Source organism: Manis javanica, chromosome 2, assembly GCF_040802235.1.
Source record: "Manis javanica isolate MJ-LG chromosome 2, MJ_LKY, whole genome shotgun sequence".
NCBI lineage: Eukaryota > Metazoa > Chordata > Mammalia > Pholidota > Manidae > Manis > Manis javanica.
The window spans coordinates 217812539-217838852 of NC_133157.1; the positions used below are offsets into that span (position 1 = coordinate 217812539).

The 26314-nt window shown below is 49.0% G+C and overlaps 1 protein-coding gene across 1 annotated transcript in view; it reads left to right on the top strand.

Annotated features, from left to right (window-relative positions):
• Positions 1 to 26314, top strand: part of TG (thyroglobulin) — a 241004-nt gene that overhangs the window by 107641 nt on the left and 107049 nt on the right. The window contains exons 36-40 of the mRNA XM_073230159.1: positions 11687 to 11821; positions 13021 to 13185; positions 17005 to 17224; positions 18744 to 18837; positions 22675 to 22834. Coding sequence (XP_073086260.1) covers positions 11687 to 11821; positions 13021 to 13185; positions 17005 to 17224; positions 18744 to 18837; positions 22675 to 22834 — 774 coding nt within the window. The remainder of the gene's footprint in view (positions 1 to 11686; positions 11822 to 13020; positions 13186 to 17004; positions 17225 to 18743; positions 18838 to 22674; positions 22835 to 26314) is intronic.

Here is a 26314-nt window from a genome sequence, read left to right on the forward strand (position 1 = left end):
AAATTTAGTGGGGTGATGAGCAAAGAAATTCAAAAGTAGTTGATTAGAGAAAGTGGAAACTACAAATTTTTCTCAAGAATCTTGTCCCTGAAGAAGAAGATTTAATGAGATGGATGGTGAAAAAAATGATTGTGGCTCATTAGTTGGTACCCATCATTTTTAGGTCAGGGTAATCTAATGAAAACAGTGAATCCCTCCTTACATGCCAAATTTTGCCTACATTTCCAGGGAAATGGGCCCCCTGAAGCCCATATGTTAAGAAAAACTGGGTTAGAATATGGTGCTATTTTCATAATGAGGAAATTTGATTCTGTTTTTAAGCAAAGAGTCAAGTGTCAGTGTCCAGGGATGGACAAGAGGCACAGGAGGGTTGGGAGGGGGTCTGAATGGAGAAGAAAATGGGTGATGGATGCCCCTGGTGGCGAGAGGGAAGGAGCTCTAGAGCACAGCGCAGGGGATTGGCTTCAAACAGGGGAAGATGGGCTGGTTCCGAGAGAGTGGGAAGGGGACAGGGAGGTGAAGCTGATGCTGAAAATGGGCCCTTTTTCCTCTTGGAGGCAAGAGGTCCTGTAGTTGGTGACAGTGGAAGGGCCGTGACAATGTCCAGGGTGCGAGAAAGCAGCGAGCACTGGAAGTAGTGGCTGTGGGCGTGGAGGAGAGGGGGCCGGGTTGTCAGCTGTGTTGGGAGTTCAGCTGAGGCTAAAGACCCAGAAGTTGTCAAAGTCAGTCTGTTCATCTGTGGGGGTTTCTTTAGCCACGTTCAGCAGACCAAGACAAGCTGCAGAGGAAGGGGGCCCCTGGGTTAATCCAGCTGGGAGGGGAGGGGGTTGAGGGCACTGGCCAAGGGCAAGTTGAGACAATGGGTCCCTGGGAGGCCTTGGTTTATAATCTGTGAAGATGGGTAACATGGAGTGGGTGAAAGAGTAGAAATCACAGTGAAATTAAAAAGCTCATTTTAGTGAGATAAAGTATGAAAATGCTGGGAAGGAGGAGGATTATGGGATGTAATGGCCAGTGAAGCTTACAAAAACTAAGATTTATGCAATAATGGCATTCAGTGCCATAACAGGGTCTGGGATGTGATCATGAGGTACTTGGCTGGAGTGAGTGGAAATAAAGGTCTCTGGGGTTAAAGAGATCAGGAAATAGACCGGAGTGTTCACTAGGCCATCTCCTTTCCCCGTAGATGATAAAGTCACCCAAGATTTTAGCAGGAGTTGGGGTGGAGATGAAAATTAGAAAATGGCTGGCAAAGAACTTGTACAACATAGAAGGATGACCATGCATCTCCAGTTGGGGATGATGATAAGGACTAGAATTTTCCATTGTCAGAAGGTTATGACTCAAACAGTGGCAGGGGTCATGATGGTCATGGTAAGGACTCTTGTTGCCAGGACACAGTATCGGGGAAGGATGCGACATGTTCAGGGATCAGCTATGACAGCAGTGAGATGGCTTCAGAGAGGGCCGCAGGAGGCTGGATCAGGAACGAGATAAGGCCACGTTGTTGTAGAGGAGACAGGGTGGGCTTATTCATTTCTTGGATTGCAGGACTGCTCATGGTTGCCAACTTTTCATTCTAACAAATATGAACAATTTTTGGAAAACAAAGCAAACTAAACATCATCATTTTGTAAAGGACTTTAATTAACATGCCAAGTAAAGAAGGACAACTATCAACATGGCATAAATTATAATATTTTACCTTCCAGATGGCATCTCCCAGACTACTCCTCATTCCTAGAAAAAACACAAAAACTCCCTGTCAAGTTTTCTGTTGGATTTTTGGTTCTCGTAATGTAGGCTTCCCCATCCATGTGGCACATAGTGATGGACCCTGTGACGCTTCTCAGCCTCTGCCTTCCAGACCAGGGGTCAGCAAACCACAGCCTGCATCCTGTTTTGTATGACCCATGACCTGAGAATGGGCCTCAGGTATTTTTTAAAGATCGTTAAAAAAAGTATGGAAGATTGTAAAATAAAATTTGTTCTTACAACAGAGAACAAATGTTGCCAGTAAAGCCTAAAATATTTGCTATCTGGCTTCTAAACAGAAAAATCTTTCTCACCCTGTCTGAGCCTGAAGATATGCTGTCTTCTCTGTCCTTCCTCTCAAGTCCCTGAATCATTTGAGTGGGTCTTTTCTGGCCCTCCTGGGCCACGTGACCTCTGAGTGACACTCTCGACCAGGAAGTGAGGAGGTAGCAGAAATCCTGTTAGTAGTACCGATGCTTTGGTTTGATTGTACGTGTTTTGGTTGAAAATGCCCTGTTTTAAGTGACAGGATATATTCCCTCATACATCCATCAAACAGGACATAGAGGTAAGAGCTCTGGCTTTGGAAGCTGACACACAGGGGGTCAAATCTTTAATAAATGTTATTAAACACTTCTTATGTACAAAGAGGCTTGCAGACATTGATCTACTCAGCCCTCACCCTGTGTCTAGAGCCCACTCATGCCATGACACATGTTAGGAAGGTGACATCTGCCTTGGGATAACCAGATGAGAGAGGACCAGCCATAGCTGCCCTCACCCTCACCCCCAGGACTGCTAGAAGGATCAATAGCAAACTGTGACCCTTAACATATGGGTGACATGATTATTCCAGTGTACAGATTAAAACAAAATACAGTTGAAACGTAGAGTGTAATTTACCCAACATCAGAGCTGACAGTAGGCAGAGCCGGGGTTTGGCCAGGCAGAGGCAGCCCAGAGGGGCTCCTCCTGCAGCGTGTGCCACCACCTCTCCGAGGAGGGTGACCAGAACAGCCGTGTGTACGGCTGTGTAAAGATTAAATGAAACGACACATGTAGCAGTGTGTCTGGCAAACAGGGAATGCTTAATAAATATTAGCCATTAGAATATGTATCATTTTACATGAGAAGGATTATCCTTAGGAATAGTGTTTCTATGCCAGAGAGCAGCAGTAGGACACAGCAGGCTCTCCGAATCAGTGGACGGACTCACTGTATTAGCATTAGCTAGGGCTGCCATGACAGAATGCCGCACGCTGGGGCTTAAACACAGGAATTCGTTCTCTCATGATTCTGGAGGGAGAGAGTCCAAGATGAAGGTGTTATCAGGGCTGGTTTCTCTTGAGGGCCCTGAGGGAAGGCTGTGTTCCAGAACCCTCTCCATGGCTTATAGATGGACCCTCTCCCTGTGTCTTTACACTGTCTTCCCTGGATGTGTGACTCTATGCCTGTATTTCCCCTTTTCTTAAGGACACCGGTCATTTTGGATCCAGGACCATTATAATGACCTCATTTTAACTCAGTTGCCTCTGTTAAGACCCTATCTCCAAATAAGGTTACATTTTGGAGGACTGGGGGTTAGGACTTTAAAGTCTGAATCTTGCTGGGGGGCACAGTTCCACCCACAGTTCTCACTATCACCCGTCTGTTGAACTGGAGTTGCAAAGTGAAAGAGGAATGCACGCTCCCTGGAGAAGTAAAAACCAGGTAGGAGGAGGCTGAGCAGTAGGCGTGTAGTGTTGTAAGTGCTAACGGAGGCCGGTAGGGTCTGCTGTAGGTGTAAGGCTTTCCTCTCTGAAGAAACACTAGACCGACAGGCAGTGTGGTTCCATTTTCATCTTTCAAATGATCACAAAATGACAAGGGTGACTTTTTTTTTTTAATTCTCTTTCTGTTATCAAGAGAACATCTGTTTCTTCTGAGTGCTGACTAGGGCACAATATCCCAGTGTGACATGCTTACTTGGAAGATGGTGTGTGGTGAGAAATCAGGATGTGTGAGTGTCGTCCTGTCCCGTAAGGACAGCACGCGGGGCTTCCTGCCAGCCATTGGCCGTGAGCTCAAAAGCAGTGTCAGTGCGTCCCGTGTGTCTGCTTCTGCACCAGGTCGCCATGGCTTGATGGTGCCTAAAATACTTTCCTGCTCAAAAGGCTTCAAAGCTTTAATGTTTTGCCCCAGCCATTCAGCCTGGGCCTGGAAACCACCTCCAATATTTCCTCGGACTTTTTCCATCTTCAGCACCATCACTTTGATAAGTGCTGAGGAGCTGAAAGGAATTCTTTTTGGTTCTGATCGCAAGGAGAGGAAGAAGCCTGTGTTCTTTTGGATGCTTTTGAGCTTAACGCTCATGGTTAACTTTATTCCTGGCGATTCAGAAGAAAATCATCTATTTTCATTTTAAAAATGGGTCTGTGATTAATTGAACACTAGAGAGAAAGTTGGCATTTGCTACTGGTTTCTGCTTGATTCAAAAACTTGGGGAGGCACTTTCCCCCATTTTTCAAATGAGGAACAGGAAGGCCAGAGCTGGAACTTAACCTCTGGTTACCCAGCCAGCAAGCAATAGGCCAGCAAGGTCATGCCCTGTAGCATTCCCCCTGGGGCTCAGCGCCCCCCTCTGCTATGGGGTGGGTCGAGGTGCGCAAGCAATAAGCTACTTTATTAGCATAAGTCTGCAGTTATGCGGGGTTTCCATTTTTGGCTATTTTTAGCAGTGGGAAAAAACTCTATGCTGTAAAATCAAAATAAAATATTTCCTCCTTTAACTGATGTTTGGAAAGAAGGCAAGAAGGTTGTTGGACAGAAAGGAAAGAAGGAAGGAGGGAGGAACTAAATTTCATTTTCCTTATATTGATGGAAATTTTCAGATATATTGTAGTCTAGTGATTTACTTTTTAAAGCAGGTCTACCCTAGAAGGGAGTACAGCGCTTTCCAGAACAGAGTATAAGTGCCTTGATGTTCCCAGAGGCCTGCCGGTGCTGAGGGTGAGGCCATGCTGCCCCAGGGTCTTCGGGTGGCCCAAGCAGCCCCCACCTTGCCACCTGCTTCCCCGCCCCCACCCCCAGCAGCTGGCAGGGCACAGTGGAGTGTAATGAATGCCACAGGCCGGCCCTGGGTCCAGTGCTGACTTGCTTCCTTTCAGCTGTGTGACCCTCGGCCAGTCACAGGCCCTCCCTGGAGCTCACTTTTCTCTTCAGTAGGAGAGGGATAATGTTGTTCGTCTCATTAAAGTATTGAAAGATGGAGTCAGATAATGTTGAATTCTCAAGCACTTGATGCCTGCCCACTAGAGGGTAGCACTTGTTCCCAGTATATCTGTCATGGAGGAAAGGGGCTGTGTGACATCGGTGACCTTCCTTCACAGTCAGTTTCCCCTCGGCTAAGGCACCGGCAGGGCCACTTGCCTCCGAGGCCATGTTCTCCTCCAAGGTCTTAGGACCTGTTGGTGAACTATTTCATACTTAGGCTGTCTTTACAGCATGCAGAGATGCCAAAACCCTTCACCAGCATGGCACAGGGGCTGGGTCAAGGGTGGAGAGGGTGGGCATTTGCTGCTGGGAAGGGGGCTCATTTTGTCAGCCACCCCCTCACTGAGGGGGTCCCAGGCAATGGCGAGACAGGGCACAAATAGCCCCTGCACTGTGCCGATGGGGTCTGACACCAGACCCTGCCCTGTAACCTTGAGGAGTGCTTCTGTCACCTTGGGGGGTACCTCTGTGACCTTGGGGAATACTTTGTGACCTTTCCTCTCTGTGGCTCAGTGTCTGTCTCTGCTATGAGGTGGATCAAAGTGAGTTAATATAAGTAACACGGATCATGTGGTGAAGGGAATCCCTGTCCATTTATGATTACACAAGAGCATGTTTGGTGTCTGGGTGAGAGTGGGGAGCACCCAGGCTCACCCTGTAGAAGTGAGGGGGGGCCCAGTGCCGCTGGAGACCTCAGCCTGCTTGCCCTGCCAACCACAGGTCTGCTGGCACCCTGAGGGCCTCAGGCAGTGAGTGCCATGGTCCAACTGGGAGGTGACCCCAGTCACGGTGTGGTGATGGCCTGAGATGGTGTGAGACTGGTGGCAGGGCGGCCCCTTTGGGTCCCAGTGATAGAGTGAAACTGATGAAGTAGGAGTCTGGGGAAGAAAGGACAGTTCCCAGAGGGACTGAGGTGGCAGAACTGGCCGGATGAGGCGAGATGATAAGGATGATGGGATTTCTGGGTTGGATGATGGGGTGGATAGATGGGGGTAAGGAGCAGGATGGGGGACAGTGACGGGTTCACTTCAGGGTGTGCTAAGCTCCTAACGCCTTGAAACCTTGCTGTTTGTAAATGTCTCTGTATTCAGTAGCACGTCTGCTTTGGAAACTGAGGCCCAGCAGCTTGTCAGGCAGGCACAGTCCTGGCTCCACCATGTCTGTGAAGGGCCATAGGGCAGGGGTGAGGGGCTGATGGGCAGGAAGCAAGGTGCCCTGGGACGAGCAGGGAGGACAGCTGCGTTCACCCGGAGCAGCTGTGACCACCAAGTCCCCCGTGTGCCGGCTCTGCCTCTGTGTGGAACGCTTCTCCCACGGTGGCTCATTCATTCCTCATTACCACCTTAGGAGAGGGCTCATGATCACCCCGTTTTGCAGATGAGGAAACTCAGAGAGGCTCCGAGTGGGAGAGTGGTCTGCCCAGAGTCACAGAGCTGTTAAATGGAGGGACCAGGGTAAGCCCGAGGAGCCGGGGCGCTCAACCAAGGTCTCACGACTCATCTCAGAGCCATGCATTAGTTACAGCTACCGATGCGTGCAGCTCATTCTCTGGCTTCTGGCAATTTAAGGGGCAGCCCCCCCCACCTGCAGTGTCCTTCCCCAACAGGCAGTGGCCCTTGAGGGGGCTCCCTGGGGCGGGCGGCCTAGCACCCCTAGAGAGCAGGCCAGGGAGCACTGGGACATCGAAGCCCTGGGCCGGAGAGCCTTCCTCGAGCTGCTGACCCTCCTCTTCTCCTCCTTGCTCACCTCCCTCCCCTGCGCCCTCTTCTCTCTGCTCTGGGGAAAGGGCCTGGTTTCCCTAGGCCTGACTCAGAGGGGCTCAGAGCAGAGGAGCTGGTGAGCTTGCTTGTGCCAGGATGTCAGCAGTCCTGTGGCATCTACTCAGAGCCTTGTGCTTATTAGAGATACTGAAAAAGCGTGATGTTTAACACAAAGACAAGCATTTTTAAAGAGTTTTAAAGAGTTTCTCAGAGTAGTTAACGGACTTGCCCAAGGATACTCAGGATCAGGCTGAGTGAGGTTTGAGCCTGGAACTGCCTTGTCACTAGCCTAAGCTGTTTCTTCAGCAGTTATGGCCAAATCAAAAAAAAAAAAAAAAAAACCCCAAAGGAATATTCAGGCTGTGGAAGGCAGTTGTTCTCAACTTGGCTATGTGTCAGAGTCCCCTGAAAATCTGTAAGGTGCACAGAGGCATAGGCTTATTGACATTGTGGCTTAGGGATTTGTACCAAGTTCTTTCAATGACTCTGATATTCACAGAAATTTGGGAACTACCCATGGACAGGAGGAACACCACAAACTTTAGTCTAATTAGTCTGTTTTTCCAGGCTTCTACCTTTTGCTATCATGTGTAGTCCTTGGGATGCAGGAAGATGACAGGTGATGGTTGAATGAATGGATGAATGAATGGACAGCTACTTAACTAAATTAGTCAATAGAGAGACTGCAAAACTATTGCCCGCTGAGGCACCATGTCTGCAGTCTCATTCGGGGCCCATTTTCAAGCAGCCAACAGAGAAGAGCCTGGATTGCAGCCACATCTGTGAGTTCCTCTGTGAGTGAGTTCAGAGTCCTGAGTACAGGCGAGTAAATAGCTTCCTTATGGCAACAAGAGCCATTTAACAAGTAAGATGGAAAAAGTCCTATTCCGTTCTTAATGACATAAAAAATTAAACATAATAAACTTAAAAATCTTTTTCAAATTATTTTTTAACTTAAGAATGTTCCAGTTAATATCCCAAAGGAGCTTTCTTGAAGCTTTAAATGGTTTTGAATTTCATCTGCTAGAATAAATAGCCAAAAAGAGCCAAGAAATATTTTTAAAAGAAAAATTATATGGGAAGACTTTTACCATGAGATGATAAAATGTACCATAAAATGGATATAGTTTAAGCAATGTGAGGCCAGAGCCAGAACTAACAAAGAGATGGTTGAAAAAAGAAAAGATACCCACCAAACAAAATCCATTTACATATAAATACTTCATATATGATAAACATGGCATTTCAAATTCAGGGGGAGATGATTTTTTTTTAATAAGGGATGCTGACATTGCAATCTATAAAGTATAATTAAAAAAAGAAAAAATGGAAACTAATCAATAAACCACAGACATGCCTTTTTAGAGCAGACATACCCTTTGGGTGAGCCTGAATGCTGCTACCACCTCACTGACCTGGACAGGCATTGTAGTAAACCATGGTTTCTGGACCCGAAGGAGCTGAGCTCAAGCCGAAATACTGCCACTTATCAGCTGAGCCCTTTGGGGGTGTTACTGGATCTCGTGAATTTTAAATGCAATGCTGTTGCTGGGTTCTTGGCAAATAGTAGGCTCTCACAAATGCTACCAAGATTTCCTAGCTTTCCTGTTTTATTATGCCTTTACGTTCACAAAGAACTTGTTCTCAGAATTTTCATGAGCTGAATGAACTCCAGATGTTGGCTTCTGTACAACGGCAAAGGCTATCCTGTAGGTCCCTGCTGGCCTGAGGGGGACAGGTGGATGGCATGGCAGACACTTGGCTGCAGGCTCTGGGATGGCGACAGATTAGCTGACTCTCACTCTGGAGATGAAATTAACCCTTCAATTAGAGCTTTTTCCCCCAGACATCAACTTAAACACAGAGTGTGGCCAAGGCTTCCATTTCAAGACCGTAATTGGCAAGTTGGGTCCTGAAACCCCATCATAACTTTTCTCTGAAATTGCCATGTCCTCACCATCTAAAAATATGTAGTTCAGTTTGGTCATGTTGCAAAAATGCCACTTGTACTGACCAGGAAAACAACGACACATAGAGGAGGCTGAAGATAAGGAAAGCCCAGCATCTCTTGCAGGGAAGCCAGGCCCCAAGTTCAGAGAGACCCGGCTCTTGATTCTGGTCCCACAGCTCAGGATGAGTCCAGAGGTTCACCTTCTCCTTGCTGAATCTGTGAGAAATCTGGTCACATTATTTACTGACTTCTCTAGATAAATCTTTTTCTCTCCTCTTTTAATTTTTATGAAGAAAAATGGGTGTTGGTGCTGGGTTGTTGTGCCACTTTGTTTCCCTTTCCAATTTTAGTAGACCCTCCTCCCACCCAGTGCTCTGGGTGTCAGCGACAGGTTTGAGATAAAAATGACAGGCTTCCCCATTTGGCCAAGAGCATGGTGCTGTCAAGGACAGAGACCTTTTCATACCTGGGGATAATTTTCCAGAAAGGATGCTCAGCTCCAGAGGAAGCTCAGAGGGGCTGGAAGGAGCAGTGGCTTAGGGCCGGGAGTTCTGCCTCTGGCCTGGTCACTGTCCAGGTCTGTGTTTTTGAAAGTCCTATAAACTTTTCTGGCTTCCAACTCCTCATGTGTGAAGGGGGCCCTAGAGCCCCTACCCCACCTCCCAGCTGGGGCACTGTGGGATTAAATATGATGATGTTCTACAAACAAGGAAATATTTTACAGATGAGACAATGGAGTAATACCATCAGAGGGCTTAGCGGAAAGGTGATGGCGCTTTGTAAACTATTAAGTGCTATGCCTAGGACTGCCAGAGCTCTTTATATTTAATTCTGCTAGCACAAAGTAAATGCTCACAAATATTTATTATAGGGGTAAACTACTGTGGACTTCTGGGAAAAAAAAGAGTTAAAGGCAGAAAGGAAAAATAATCAGATAATCTTCATTAACTGTAAAATGATGTAACCACTGAACAACTTTCTAGAGTGTTCCAGAATCAGCACTCCTGAACGGTCATGGAGACCTGTTAGGAGCAGCATCTTGCCCTCTTTAGTGCTCTTTGTGGATAGAATAATGCCAGACGCACAGCCTTCCTTGGAGTGGAAGCTTAAGCCCCCGATGCAGGGTCGTCTCTGCTCATGGGGACACGGCTGCTCTGGTAGACCCTTTCTCTGCTGGCAGCTACACCTGCATGCCCTTCTCTCCTGTCGTGACAGCTGCCTATGACAGGAGGTGGGAGCAGCATGGTAAAGAAGTGGAAGGGCACAAGCTTGTGGATGCAAAGACCTCGTTTCAATCCTGTTCCGCCCCTGAAGAAAGGCTTGCTCTTGCGCTGGCCATATTAACTGTGTTAACCTCTCTGGGCCTCATTTCCTTCATCTTTAAAAGAGGATGTCTTAGCTGGGGTTTTCCAGGAAACAGACTCTGCGATGGAGATTTGCATGCAGGAAGTTCAGTGCACAGTGCTCTTGGGAGTAGCACCTGTAAGGAAGCGGGGGGCAGGACGGGGCAGGGGGAGAAGTAGAAGTCTGAAGCAAACCAAACAATGGCCCCATCCATGCCTCAGTGAGCTCTGCAGCTGGGCTGCTCTTCAGAGCGTCCCATCTTGAGGCAGGGGTCTGGGCCTTTGTACACCCACGTGGACTAGGTTTTGGATGAGGCTGACCCTGGGGAGGGGAGGCTGCTTTCCTAGACCAAAAGCAATTTTTGGAGAGAGATCTGGATGGGAGTCCCCAGCCACCACCTTCCCAACAGTTGGTGAAATGAATAGCCTTGGCCTTGAAGGCAGCCCGGGCAGCCCACCATGGTGGCCAAGCCATGGTGCCCTCCATGGGCTTGGGGATGATTAATGCTACCGTGTCTGTGAAGACCTCAACAGAGTGCTGCAGAACAACGCTGACATGTCTGTCGCCGTCATGGTCCCCTAGCATTGTTCTGATGATTGCATTGTAACACCTGCATTATGATGTTTGTCTTGCTTTTCTGTTTCTTTCCCACTCTACTGAGAGCTGCTTAATAGAAACAGCCATGCTTTTGTTTGTTTTGTTTTATTATCTTCGTATTTTTAGGCACAAAATTTGGCTCATGAAAACTCTTCTCTTTTTTCAGATTCTTCTTTTATTGAAATGTTGTTGACATACAATTTTGTATTAGTTCCAGGTGTACACCATACATATAACTGACATTTATATACACTATGAAATGCTTACATTTCATAATGTGATGGTAACAGGTGTACTCCCCATTGGTCACCATACAAAGTCATTACAGTATTATTGACTGTCTTCTCTAAGCTATGCTTTTCATCCCCATGACTTATTTATTTCATAGTTGGAAGTTTGTCCCTCTCTATCCCCTTCACCTATTTCGCCCACCCTCCCTCCTCCCACCCCATGGTAACCACCAGTTTGTTCTCTGTTTCTCTGTTTCTGTTTGTTGGTTGGTTGGTTTGTTCCATATGATTCAGTAACTCCACTTCTGGGTATTTACCCAAAGAAAACAAAAATGCAGAAAGATATATGTACCCCTTTGTTCATTGCAGCACTATTTACAATAGCCAAGATATGGAAGCAACCTAAGTGTCCATCAGTAGATGAATGGATAAGAAGATGTGGTACATATCTGGTACAATGGAATATTACTCAGCCATAAAGGGAATGAAATCTTGCCATTCACAACCACATGGATGGACTTAGAGGGTATTATGCAAAGCAAAATAAGTCAGAGAAGGACAAATGCCGTATTTGTCTTACATTGTACTTACATGCAGAATTTAGAAAAAAATAAAAATTTCTTAATAAATCATTGTAAAAGGGAGAGATGGATAAAGAAATGGGGTCACATGAGAATGGAGACCATGACAAGGAAGCCCTGGGGCTACCCTTTGGGGACATCGGGTCGGGTTCCACTGTCTTTACTACACACCAGGGGAAAACTGTGTGACTGAGTGTCCTCTGCTTTCTCCCCTAGTCTCTCTGGATGTGTGGCAGTCCCTGCCCCTCTCTTCAGTAGTTGTTGATCCATCCATCAGGAACTTCGATGTTGCCCACATCAGCACAGCTACCACCAGCAACTTCTCTGCTGCCAGAGACCTCTGTTTGTTAGGTAAGGGGAGTTACCTTCCCGCTCCCCCCAGAATAGGATGGCTGATTGGGATGGGGCCTCATACAGTCCAGCTCAAGAGTCAGGCCTCAGAATCTTGGGGTGCCTGGAAGGAAGGCATTCACCTCGGGGGAAGGCCCTGGATGGGCTCTCCTCTGTGGTCACCTCATCCTCTTGCAGGGTTAGTCCATAGCCAAGGTCTCCAAGGCCAGCCAGAAAATGCATTATTTTGAACCATGTCGGAGGAAGATAAGGGCTAGGCTGAGATGGGAGATAAGGGGAAGCTGTGACAGCTGTCCTCAGTTTATAGGCGGACCATCACGGCTAGGAAGAAATATACTTGTGGTCAGGCTCACGGGGAAAAGCTGAGACCACGAGAACCTCAAATGTCAAAAGACATTTGTGCAGTATAAAGAACTTTCTAGTGGGCAGAATTGTCACAAATGTATCCTTTCTTTAGAGGATTTCCAGTCACTGAAAATTAAGCAAAAGCTAAGTGATCATAGGCAGATGAACAGGTTGTCACTGCACAACTCTGGGTGGTGCCATAGCTCAGAGACTGGGTTGCGAATAAGGCCTTTACACCGTGCACAGCTTGACCATGTGAATGAGACAACGTTATTTTCAGAGCTGAAAACTCTAAATGCCATGAACAATTTAAATTGTCTAGCCTAGGACCTGACATGCATGGGGAAGGATATGACTCCTGATGGAACATGGTGGTATGACTGGGGAGGTGGAAAAGGAGATGGGGCTGAAGAGAAAGGCAAGGGCTGGAATGTGGAGAGCCTTGTCTGGTATGACTTAATCCTGAAGCCACTGGGAAGCCATGGTGGTGCTTTAGATAGGGGAACGACAAGGGCGTATTTATTAATTAAATAAACAACCAGATACCTGATTGTTGTGTGGAAAATAGATTGCTGGGCCAGTTGGGTGCCCCACCACCATTGTTTTATCCCCAGACTCTGGGGATAAAGTACAGTATCTGGGATATATAGCAGGTGCTCAATCAAGTCAGTGAGGGATTGCATGGATGGATGGATGCGTGGATGGATGCATGGTGCATGGATGCATCATTATGGATGGATGGATTGACAGAGGCATGGATGCATGGTTGCAGCATTGGATACGTGACACGATGGGTGTATGACTGAGTGGCATCTCTGAGGCCCATGCCTCATTCTTCTCCTTCTGTTCTGCAGAATGTTCCCGTCACCAGGCCTGCCTTGTCACCACTCTGCAGACCCGACCCGGGGCTGTGAGGTGTATGTTCTATGCTGATACCCAGACCTGCACACATAGCCTGCAGGCCCAGAACTGCCAACTTCTGCTCCGAGAAGAGGCCACCCTCATCTACCGGAAGCTAAGTAAGTGCAGGCTTGTACCCTCGTGGCCATGCCTGGGAGCCTGGGTGTGGCTGGGAGGGGCTGCCGGAGCCTGTGGTGACTTGCCAACAGTGCGTTTGGTGTTCTTAAGGGAAAGTCATCCAAAATTATCCTGGGTTAGGTGGCACTCACTTGGGATGGATGGAAGGAAGGTGAAAACTCTAATTCTAACTTGGGCCATTTCTGTGGACCTTTGTTCATTTATTCCATTAAGTTATAGAAGCCATTTTGACCTTTTAGTTTCTTTGTAAAATAAATAAATACACTCCTTTTTTATATTTCATTGTTTAGAAAATTCTATCACATGCCTCATTTTGTTTGGTCTTCCCACTAATCCTTTGAGGTGGCAAGATAAGGATTTTATCTCGTCTTAGAAATCAGGAGACTCTGGCCCAGAGGAGTTGTTACTTCTCTGATGTCACACAGCTAGTGACAGCAGGGTCTTGGAGCCAGGTCTCCCAGGTGTCACTGCAGTCCTCTCCTGCAAAACGCCATTGCCTAATGATCTCATCACAGTCACTTTGGAGAGGGCAGCTGCTCCTGGCTCAGCTTAGTTTAAAGCAGTCCAGAGGGTGCTGCTGTGTGTCAGCCATTGTGCTAGGTGCTGGGATACCGGGCTGGAGCCGGCAGGGGGGAGCAGCATGTAAATTCACCACTAAGTGAAAAACGTAAGATCTCTCTAATAGGAAACACGGAAAGGGGGGACCTGGGGGAGCACCTCCCCCAGTAGGCATGCTTATTGCGTGAAATAAATAACTTTTTAAAAATGTGGGCTATTTCTGTTATCTTCTAGAGCAGAGGTTGGCAAACATTGTCTGTAAAAGGCCAGGTAAGAAAGAGTTTAGGCTATACAACCACACGTCTCTGTTACAACTACTCAATTCTACCATCGTAGCAGGAAGGCAGCCACAGACCATATGTAATTATTGGGCATGGCTGTGTGCTAATAAAACTTTATTTACAAAGCCAGGTAGCAGCCAGGTTTGGCCTCACCCCATCCTAGAGCACTGATGGGCCTTCAGGCCTGTCTTGAAACAGTGATAAACCCCTCCTCTTCTGCCCCCTCCTCCACCTCAGACTTTAGACCCTGAGAGTGCCCCAACCCGAGAGAGCTTTGATTTCCTGATCCAAGTCTTGTCTTTTGCTTAGACATTAATATTACTTAGTGAGGTTAAATTTCAGTAGTCTATTTCACCCACAGTGTAGCAAATCTGCGTGGTAGTCCTGCTGAGAAATGCCTTCACTTTGAGGTTTAAGTACTGTAAAACCAGTTAAAATGTTTCTCTATTAATTCTTTGTAACTCAAATTCACTGTGAAATACCTCTGACAGAAGATGCATGCCTACAGGCATCTGCATGGGCATTGTTTGTGCCTAATGCACATACAGAGCTACAGTAATTTTCTTAGCCCAGGTAGTCACATGGCCTAAATATGTGGCTCTTCTGGAAAATATCCATCATTTCTGCAAAAGATTTCAAGAGAGAGAGCTGCACATTTAGCATTTTCCCCGTGCTGAACCTCGTTCAGTCTGGGATCCATTGGGTAGCCTCAGGAGCGAGGCTTGCACACCACAGTCCATGGGAAAGCAGGCTTGCATTCCCTCGAAATTCTTCAGCTTTTATATTTTCTCTCTTTGCTCCCCCCTTCAGATAATGCCACGTTCATGAAGTGTGGCTGTTTCCTGTAGAGCCAAAGAACTGACCTAGAAGGTTCTGCTGCTTAGCACCCGCAGTCCTGGCTGGCTTGCCTGGGACCCTGTGATTTATAATTGAAACAGGAAATCTTGTGAGAAGGAACTGCAGGGCTGAGATCAGTCATGATTTGTGATTGAGGCCAGATTAAAAAGCAGCAACTATTTCTTTCCATCTTGAGTTTCCATTTTGAGTTCTAACCCACATACCAATTTTTGCAACACAGAAAGTTTCTTTAGTTTCTTTTTTCTTTGTTCCTTTTTTACTTCCTTCCTCCCCTTCCTTTCTCCTTCCTTCCTCCCATTCATTCATTCATTTATATGTTGCACTCCTGTCATTCACCAGGCACTGGGCTTGGAACATAACAGCATCTTTATTTATACTTAACATCTTTGTGTTGTAGGGACTATTATCCCTATTTCATAGATGGGAAACTTGAAAGGGAGAATTAGGAAGTCTTCCCAAAGCACCTGGTCCGTAATGTGAAACACAGGTCTGCTGGACTCCCCCGACCATCCTTAGGTTCCTCACCTCCGTGCTGACCCTCAGTGACCTGGAAGTCATCAGCACATGTCATAGCAGAGTTTCTTCGCACCAGCGATGCTGGCGTTTAGGGTTGGATCATCCCTCATTACGGGGAGCTGCCTTACCTATTATAGGATGTTTAACAGCCTCCCTGGCCTCTGCCCTACTGTATGCCAGTAGCATCTCTCCCTGACCCCGAGACAACCAAACATGCCCCCAGGCATTGTCAAATGTCCCCTGGGGGCAACATCACGTCCAGCTGGACTGCTGCATCATACCAAGCTCTTGAGGAATGGCTAGACTTCTGCCTGTGTCCCTGCCTGCCTGCCTCCTCTCCCGTGCTGCTGTTCGTTGTCATGTATGCATTTTAAATAGAAGGAGCTGAAGAGCGCAGCATCAGAGCTTAGCCGACAGACGAGCTGAGCAAACCAAACATATCTGTTGGAAAGATAAGAGACTTCGTGTGCATGGCGTGTGCGCACACAGACACATACACACTCACACACACACATACTCGCACACACAATGTCTTCACCAGCATTATTTCCTTTGTGCAAGCCCTAAGCTCCATGGGGATTCAGGCACAGGTCTGTCTCAAGTCCCTGAAAATACTGTTTGGCCTGGAGCCAGGCCCCAACAAAAGTTTATATTGAATCAGTGAGTGAATGAGAGAAAATGTAGTAGAAGAGATAAGATAGGGCTACAGAGGCCGATAAATGTGCTGGTCATTAGTCTTACGAGGGCGATGGAAGGCACTTGTGAACACAGGGTAAAGATGGCAGGAGGCATCAGCCTTGACCTTACGGGTCAAGTGGAATTCAGATGTGAACCAAGTGAGGGAGTGTGTTGCAGGCATGGGAAGAGGCCTGGAGAGGGACCCTGACCTGGCCTGGCCCCATGTGAACAGGACTTGAGTTAGTTTTAGGAAGGTGCAACTTTGAATCCTACATCACTTGAAGTACTGGCACTACTCACCCTGGGCCCCTAAACCTGTTTCCTCACTGCTCAAAGCATATATGGCCCCACAGTTCCTTTGCTGCAATTCTGAAATCCAGAAGCTCTAAAAGTCAGAAAAAAATTGTTTGTAAGTTTGTAGCAAACTTACTTGGTGGCAAACTCTGACCTGAAGAAATTATATCCAGTATTCCTGCCTCCTTGTTAAATAATCCATACACTCCACCCCAGAAATAGTCCATGTGGTCGATGATGGGGCTCTGTTCCAGACCTCCCTGGGAGGATTGAACATTGCGTGTTCTGTGTCCTTTAAAACCCGAATACTCAGCCTGCCAGCTCACAGGTGGCCCAGATGCTGAGGAAGTGCTGGTGGCCTGGGGGAGCCTCTGCCCGGCCTCCTATGTGGAGAAGGGATGGCCACTCACTCTGCACAGACTCAGTGCCTAGGACAGGCCAGCTGTCTCTGCTGCTGATTATCTTTTCACAGGCAAAACTTACTTGACTAGACTTAAATTATTGGGGTCTGGAGTCCCTGGCAATTTCAAAGTAAACAAAGCAGCATTTTGTTTTGTTTGAACAGAGCACCCACTGCTCTTTCTTCCCCTCCTGCCCACACTCCCCTCCCAGCAGACATCCCTCAGCTCGGTTTTGGGACATCTGTACCTTCTGTGACCATTGCCGCCCACGGCCAGCTGCTGGGTAGGTCCCAGGCCATCCAAATGGGCACTTCATGGAGGCAAGTGGACCAGTTCCTGGGAATTCCATATGCCTCGCCACCTCTGGCGGAGAGCCGCTTCCGGGCACCAGAGCCTGTGAACTGGACCGGGTCCTGGGATGCCACCACGCCACGGTAAGTGTAGGGTGGAATGCATTTTGGTGACTGTCCAGGGAATTCCTCTCCCATTCTAATCCATCAAAGTGAAGCTTGGTAGCAGAGCAGTGCCTTCTGTTCTGAGTGGTACAGGCGTGGGGGGTGTATCAGTGAAGGCAGTGTTAAATGCTCTAATGATAAGTCCCAAACATTAGTGACTTAATGTTATCTTACTCCTGTGAAGACCATTTGGTGATGAAGGGGTTGGTGTGCTCTGCTCCATGTGATCTGGGGACCCAGGCTAATGGAGGCTCTGTGTTTTTCAGCACGAATGTTCCTTGACATTGCATCCAGGAAAGGGAGGCTTTGGAAAAGTCTGCAGGGGAGGTTTCTATGGGCTGTGCCTATAGTGGGGTGCATACCTCACTTGAACCAGTACTCAGCCTCTTGGCCATGTTTGACTTCAGTGGGACTGAGAAATACAGCAGAGAAGGAAAACTACATGAGCTAATAAAAAATATTTTTAAAGGACGTTTTACCTCCAATAGGGAAATATTAAAAGGAGTTTTCAGAAAAGGGAAAAAATATCACATTATGTCTCCCTCCCTCATCAACTGTTTTCAGTTTATTCATTCCCTCCCATGCATATAACACTTTAAATAGTTGCTATATTGGAGATGTTGTGATTTTTCTGAGCAAAGCAAGCTCAGAGTGCCCATGAAAAGAGCATTTATTCTCCTCTGTCCTCCCCATCTGCATCTGCCCTCCTGACAGGCATCTGCACTCTGTCTTGAGGGAGCTGCATCCTCCCTGTCCCTTGCCACCTACACCTGGCTGCTGGCCAGGGCTACAGGCCTGGGGCGAGAAGCAGTGGCTAGCAGGCTCCAGGCAAGGCATGATGAAGTCTTGAACTAACTAGGGCAGTGGCAGAAGCGTGCAGAAAGCCATGGGTGTCCCTACCATTGAGCAAAAGGAATCAGTATGCTCTAATTGAGTGCTTTACCATGTTAGATGTGCCCATTTGACAAATGAGGTGGTGAGTCACATGGGCTTTTGGGTGGAGAGTAGTTGGCTGGTCAGAGTCAGGTGCTCATGGGGTGGTGAGTAACTTTCTGGGTAGTTTACCATCATGCTGCCATTAGGCATGTCCCGGATGTGGTCTCAGCTCTTCTGTGGGGAGATGCTCAAACTGGCACACCTGGGCTCTGTACTGGCACAGAAAGCAGGTTGAACACCTAGTCCAGCCACAGGTCTGCACACTGAGAGCAAAGAAGGGCCAAGGTCCTGAGTAACAGCCACTTTCCCCTTCTCTGTGTTGGGCATCCTTCTCTCTGGGTTGGATGTCTTTGTCTCATGGCAGAGAGAGTGCTGGTCATTCTGCAATTTCTTCTGTTCACTTGCCACCCCCATTTCCCATTTATCAGTTGCTGCAGAGCTGGTGGGCCTCTGGGCCTTTTGGAATGTGGCCTCTGGCTGCTGGAGGTCGGTGGCAGGAAGGGGAGGGGAGGTGTGTCCCCTTGGTCGTTGCCCCTGGAAGTCACACAGTCTGTATCTGCAGGGCCAGCTGCTGGCAGCCAGGCGCCAGAAAGCCCACATCTCCAAGAATCAGCGAAGATTGCTTGTATCTCAACGTGTTTGTCCCTCAGAACCTGGTGAGTTCTGAAGCCCTGGCTATGTTTACCCTGAAAAATGCCCCATTAGAAATCCCTTGCCCCCAGAGCTGCCAGCCTTGGTCACTCATTTGCCCCATGGCCCACTCAGGTCGCACTCCCCAGCACTGTCCGAGCGGGCTCTGGCTTCCTGCAGACCTAGATGGCTGAGAGGGAGCAGAGGGTCCTCCTGGGTCCTCCAGGCCATGTCTCCCACCCGCACAGCCTCACACCCCATCCACCCGCCTGCATGGTACACACTTGTCCCCATCAGTCCCCTAAGAAATATTCATAAAGGGCCCACAATAGGCCAGGACTGCAGGTAGGACACAGCTGTGAACAAAACAAAGCTGCTGCCCTTTGGGGGCTTACATTTTAGTGGGGGGCAGAAATAAATAGATGAACACACATTGAACAACTATGGCACTGATAAGACTGTGAAGAAAAACATGGCAAGGGAGGATCACCCAGTGACAGGTGCTGGGTGGCGGCCTGCAGGTGCCGTTTGAGCAGTTGCGGGGAGGAGGGAGGGGGTGAGCCCTGCCTGCAGGTGAGGACCAGGGATGCAGGGCCGCTGGAGGGGTGGGGCTTGGGCTGGGGAACGTGCAGCAGGACTCCAGCGGATCTGCAAACGAGGAAGCCCGTGGGTCTCCTTGGAGAGCCCCCTGGAGAGACCCTGGGGTCATAGCGTTCCCTGTGGGCTCTTGTTGGAGGCAATTCTGCAGGGTGGGGTTTGCAGCTGTACCCCTGGCTCTGGTGACACTCTGCTTTGAAGGCTGTCTCTGCCTAAGTAGCCACCATGATCCTGATATTGAGCATTTGAGTTTCCTGTTTGGGGGGAAGTGTCAGAGCACAAGAGAGAAAAAGGAACTGATGAGCTTTAGGGAACATGAGTTCCTGGTGACGCCAACCCAGTGTTGACAGATCTTATGGTACATGTAACTATGCCACGGCTTCCTGGTCCCCTAGCCTACTGGCAGTGAGAGCTAAACAAACTTCGGAGGTTTGATCACAGCAGGCTGAAATGAGTGAGCTTTGTAATGAGAACACCAAAAACATGAAAGCTCTCCTGGGCTGTATTAATAAATTTATGGAGGCTAGAGTGAGGGAGGTGATGAGCTCCACTCTGCAGAATGCTGGTCATACTATACCTGGGATGCTGAATCAGGTTCTGGCTCCAGACCAGCTGTTTACCACGCCAGTGCTGTTTTCCACTGCCTCACCAGCCTAGAGAAGGTGACTTGAGTCCTGTGTGTCCCAGTTACCTGTTCTGAAAGTTAGGAAGGAAATAGCCCTGGCTCATAAAGTTTTTGAGAGAATTAAATAAAACAATGCATAGATCCTGATCACTGGATGGCTGATGAAATAGACAATGGAAACGACAGTGAGTGGGACAGAGATCACACCTGAAGGAGCAAGGGCCACTCAGCCTGGAAGAGAAGGTCATCATGCGGGCAGTGTAAGAGCTACTGGCAATGTTGAAGAGTGGGAAGGAGGAAGGGAAGGGGGAAGGAGGTGACCATCCCTGGAGGCCTATGCCCATCGCCAGTGGATACCACGCTTCCTTTTGATCCTCACACCTCGAAGAGGTGTTATTCCCATTGTACAGGTGAAAGTAAAGTGACTCAGAGAGGTTAAGTGACCCGCCTAAGGACACTCAGCTAGTGAGTGATTAGACTCTGTAGACTTGGGTCAGTTGGGTCCCTGAATTCATGGCTAGAGCCAGTGAGTGGTGACCAGTGACCATATACTTTTGCCATAGTGTGAGCAAGAAGTTTGCGACAGTGCTTCACAGTTTATACAGCACTTGTGTATCTGTGATTTCAGTGGCCTTCATACCAGCTCTAGGAGGAAGTTATGTGTAGATTCTCCCTCCCCATTTTAAGGTGCAGAAACTGAGGCTGAGGGAGGCTAATTAACTTCCTTAAGGACAACAGCTGGGCTGAGTGAAGGCTTGATACCTGTCTCCTGACTCCAATTTCAGAGCTCCTCCCTGGGGGGATATTCCAGGTCACAAAGAGCTCTGCCCTTCCTGCCTTGGGCTGACCCGTTGCCCCATCTGGCCTTGGGGAGGAGTGTGGGTGCCTCGCCTGCAAAGCCGCAGCAGTGCATGGGCCCAAAGTGACAGGCCCTGCAAAGGCGGGGCCAACAACTTGGATACTTCCTTCTGGTGGGGGGTCGCCGAGGCAGAGAGCTGACCCTCACCTCTGTGTCTTCCCTTGCTTCGTTGGCACTTGCTGGCATCGAGCCAAACAGCCTTCTTGCTTGCTGGAGTGCTACCCAACAAAAATAACTCATGGCACTCAGGAGTGGGTATGGGGCCCATCCTGACCTATCTGATAGTCCCCAGCAAATGGAACCTCCTTCCCACTCTTCAACATTGACAGTAGCTGGCCTTTTACTATGGCAGTTAAGAAGGCCTCGTATATAAAGAGTCATTTCTGCCAAGTGGTGCCATCTAAGAGATGGAATGTCACAGGTGGAAAAGCCCAGGAGAGTGGGCTACGAAGGCAGGCTGGGGTCAGAATTCTGGGCTGCCCCCTTCCTGCTGCAGGTGTTCTAAGAAGTGACCTCACCACACAGCCTCTGTTTTCACACCTTCAGAATAGGGGTGCTTATAGCATTAGCTCCTGGGGTGGAAGGTCTAATGGGCCATTCCAGGTGAGCACAGGCATAAGTAAGGATCTCAGTCCACATCTGCTGCCGGTGAGGAGAGTAGCCATGTGTCGGAGCCCCAGGCACTTGGAGTAGAAAAGTCACAGCACAGGGAGTCAGGGCCTAAACAAGCAAGAGCCACCTGGGGTCATGCATACCCATGGCCTGGAGTGGGGTGTCAGATCCCCCGAGGGAGCATGATATTCTAATATAAAAGGGTCAGCCTGGGTTCCAACTTTCTAGCTGTGTGACCCCAGAGAAGCTATCTAACATCACAAAGTCTCTACTTCCCCATCTATAAAATGGGAATAATGTGGGTACCTCACAGAGCTGTTGAGGACGGAATAAACAAACATGTGTATACTTAGCACAGTGCCTGGGGCTCAGTGCTTAATCAGAGGTAGCTCTGTGTTGCCAAACGGGGCCTTTACTCACTGAGAAGCCACACTGACTGGACTCACCTGTGAGGGCCCAGAACAATCTTGCAGAGTTAATGAGGGGCCAGACCTGGGGCTTGGAAGACTGCCTTGCTCCATGGATGGGCTCCAGGTGTGCAGGGCACTGCCCTCCATCCCAGCCACTTGCTCACTTGGCAATGTGGGCAAAGTGTCTTCACTTTTTATGACCCTTAGTTTCTTTATCTATGCAACGGGGTTCATTAGTTTTCTCAGCTGCTTTAACAAAGTACTGCAGACTGGGAAGCTTTAATACTAGAAATTTACTCTCCTGATTCTGAAGGCTCAAAGTCCAAGATCAAGGCCTTGGCAGGGTTCATTCCTCCTGAGACTGCTCTCTGTGGCCTGTGGATAGTCATCCTCTCCTCCCTGGGTCTGTCTCCATGTGATCTCCCCTACATGTGTGTCTGTGTCTAATGTCTTCTATTTATAAGGGCACCAGTCATATTGGATTAGGGCCCACTAGCTTAATCAGCTCTTTACAGGGCCTGTCTCCAAATACGGTCACATTCTGAAGCAGTAGGTCTAGGGCTTCCACATGCGAATTTGGGAGGCACACATTGCAGCCCATAACAAGGGCCTTGGTATGCCTGCAGTGTAGGGCTCATGGGGTAAGTTGGCTGCAGGCTCAGAGCCTGACACCTGCATGGGAGCGGTGGCCTCACTAAGCCCTGCTGGGTGAAAGTGGGCCAACCTGCCCCCCCCAACAACATTTCTCCAATCCCCACAGGCCCCCAACGCATCCGTGCTGGTATTCTTCCACAACACCCTGGAGGGCAGCGGGAGTGGAGAGCAGCTGGCTGTTGATGGCTCCTTCCTGGCTGCTATTGGCAGCCTCATCACGGTCACTGCCAGCTACCGAGTGGGCGCCTTCGGCTTCCTGAGTTCTGGTGAGCTGCTGCTGTGGGCGGGGGCTGCCGAGCCCTGAGCTGAGCCTTGCTCCGTGTATGTGTTCAGCCCTTTCTTCCCGAAGCCCCGTCCCATCACGGCCCTGCCCCTCCTCCCGCCCGGCTGGGCGCTCAGTGGAATATCGGACACACTCCCAAGCCCCTCCAGCATTGCTGACCCCTGTCGATGAGAGTAGTAATTGCCCTTGATTCAACTACTGTGTTTCTGAAGCTGTTCTGAATATGCCACGTATTTATCTTGTGGTGTGTGTGTGTGTGTGTGTGTGTGTGTGTGTGTGTGTGTGTGTGTGTGTGTGTGTGTGTGTGTGTGTGTGTGTATTGAGGTGTGTGTGTGTGTGTGTGTGTGTGTGTGTGTATTGAGGCCCCAGAAGGTAGAGACTTGCTCAGGGGCACACGGTCAGGAAAGAGCAGAGGCAGGATTCAGCAGCAGGGTTGGTTGCCCTGGAGAACTCCAGGTAGTAGATTACAGCTCCCGAGCCCTCAGGGAAGCTGTGACTGGGAGTGGGGGCTGAATAGGAAGGTTTCCCACTTCTTTAAAGCAGTCTCACCTGTAGACATTGCCCTGTCCTCTGTCTAGACACAGACCCATCTGCCACCCTGCTTGTGGCCTTCACTTTCCCCAGCAGCCCCCAGGGCAGACCTGAGGCTCGGACCAGTACCCCATCCTCCTTCCACATCTTTCCCACCATCTCTAGGACCCTCCAGTGGGAGGGCAGGTGTCAAGCAGCCGCAGCACTGGGTAGACAGGCTGGCCTGCAAATCCGAAGAGCCACAGGCCAGCTCTGCCATCCGCTGTCTGTGAGTCCCTGGGCAAAGCCCTTCCTTTCACCAAGCCTCAGTTTTCCCCTCTGTAAAATTGGAATAATTCTGCCCAACTTCCAACGTTCCTGTGAGGAACTACTTGGAAAAGGGCTTTAGAGACCACAGTGGGCTTTGTGTGTCCTCCAGGTTAAACACTGAACTTCATCTCTGGTTTCCAAGGTTCTCATGTAAGACCTGGAGTGTCTCACCTGGGGAGTATGGGTGGGCAGGTGAAAGGAGCCTGACCAGAATGCTGGACTCATCTGCCCCATGTGGGTGAGTGGAGCGGGCACCCAGCAAGAGCAGACACCCAGGAGTGCTGGGGAATGAGGGCTGGATGTGCCACATGGCATGAGGCCTTGTGTGCATGAAGATTCTAGGCCTGCACAGCAAACATAAGATGGGCAGTGAGTTAAGGCAAAATGGGACCAGATACCAACAAGGGAAATGTGGATGAGAAACAGTTTTCAGATTTTCTTTCAAAAGGAGCAAGGTCTGTTGCTGGAGCCCTGAAGCCTCTGCCTGGGTTTTCTTTCCTTTTTAGGAACACAGGGCGGCTAATGACTGGCTAAGTCAGTAGCTCCTTCTCTAAAGAGGCAGGCGAAATTCAGAGCTCATCCTGATGCGTCCTTCCTAGTTTAGAGCATTTCCAGACAGAAGAGCTCGGGCTTCCGTGTGTCGTCTGTCCCTGAGGGGCAGGGGTTGTGATTTCATGGGCTGTAATCTTCCTGAGAATTCATGTGCTTCTCAAGGCAGTCTCATTTCTGCTGCCTGTGGAATGACACGTTCATTCGGGCAGGCGAAGGAAGCTTCCAGAACACCCAACCCGTCTCATTCCTGATGCAATGCTACCTGTTCACTGTGCTTAAAACAAAACTCTCGGCAAGAAAGAAGGAAAGTTGCACTTAACCTAATACCAGGCTTCACCAGACATTTCTCCTGGGTTATCTCGCTTCATTCTCACATCAGCTCTGTGAGGCCATTTTGTAGATGAAACGGCGGGGCTCAGAGAGGTGAAGGAACTTTATGTCCCACAGTTAGAAGGGACATAGTAGGCATTCAATCCTGTTGGTCAAGCAACAAGAACAAAATGTACAATATTGAACTCGTTCCCTCAGATGTTCAGAAACCCTCTTTGGGTTCCTTCTTATTGTGTGCAAGATTAGTCTTTTATGTCACGTAACCACAGGCGGTTTTTCTTTGCTGTATCTACTAGATCTCTTAGTATTTCCCACACCCCCGAGATTTCACATCTCTTATACTGAGCCCTGCAGTTCAGCCCTAAGTGGGTGCACTCAATCAAGACACCGAGGGGCGAAGGACCGCGGTGCTAGGATACAGACATGAGATCTGGATTCCTCCTGCGCAGCACACTTGGGGACAAGGCTCTACAGGCAGTGGCTGCTCTGCGGGGGGCTGCCAGCGCACAGAGCCTCAAGGGTGCTCAGGAAGGAGGAAGAAATGGGCGTGGATTCAGCCATCACCCAATACATTCACCATGCAAGCCCAGCTGCACCACTTAAAATGTATATAATAGACGGTATATTCTTTAGAGCTGTTTTAAGTTTAGATAGTAATTGAGCAGCAGTTTCCATCTGCTCCTCAGTTTGCCGTTATTAAAACTGGGTTGGAGTAGCACATTTGTCACAGTTGATGAGCCCCTATGGCTACATTGTTATTGACGAAAGGCCCTTGTTTGCCTTAGGGTTTGCTCTCTGTGCCCTACCTTCTATGGGTTGGATATATGTTTAACGACGTGTGTCCACCATTACAGCATCCTACAGAAGGAATATTGTCACTGCTCCAGAACCTCCCCGTGCTGCTCCTTCCTCTTGTCCATTTTCAATAGTTGGAAACTGATGTTCAGAATACATTGGGCTTCTTCAAGCGCCAGCCTCAACCCAGTGTCCTGAGGGCGCACAGGCTTGGCATCTGAGCAGAACAGGGTTCGAGAGCAGCTCTATTGCTCTGGGAGGCTGAGGGGCTCTGGGCAGTCCCTGCACTCTGCATCCCATCACAGGCTGCCCAGCTCTCAAATGGTGCTAAGACACGTGGTGGCAGAGGACAAGAGAAAGTGCGAAAGACAAACAACGCCTGCAACCTTGCCTGGCACCTGGCAGGGCTCATGAGGGTTAATGCCCCTTCTCTTTCCTGGACTGGGCTCTTCAAGGCGGGGCTGTGTTGTTGCCATGTCCCGGGCTTGTGTCTGGTCAATAGCTGGCACAAAGTGGCCTCTGGATCGCAGTAGTGTGCCTGGCATTACTGAGTCAGGCCAGGTCGACAGTGTGCATTATCTCATCTGATAAATGTGTGTGGCATCTATTGTCATGGCCCAGAGCAAGAATGGCCCACTCAGAGCTCCAGACTCCAGAGGCAGTTTTCAAAATGAATGGGAGAAAGATGAAAACAGAAACTTGTGCCAGTCCTGTGGCCGCTAGACAAAACCATGTTCTCTGTGAGAAAAGATGGCCAAACCCAACTTAAAGGGAACCATGGCTCCAGATGAACTGAGCAGCTGGAAGTGAGGGGTGGGTGATGCGCCTGGATCCTGCAAGCAGGACAGACCCCAGGGGCATGGGACGCAGTGACTACCCTCCTCTCTCTGGCAAAGCAATGCAGCGAGGGGACCTAGGCAATGGTATGCAGGCAGCGGAGGACTGG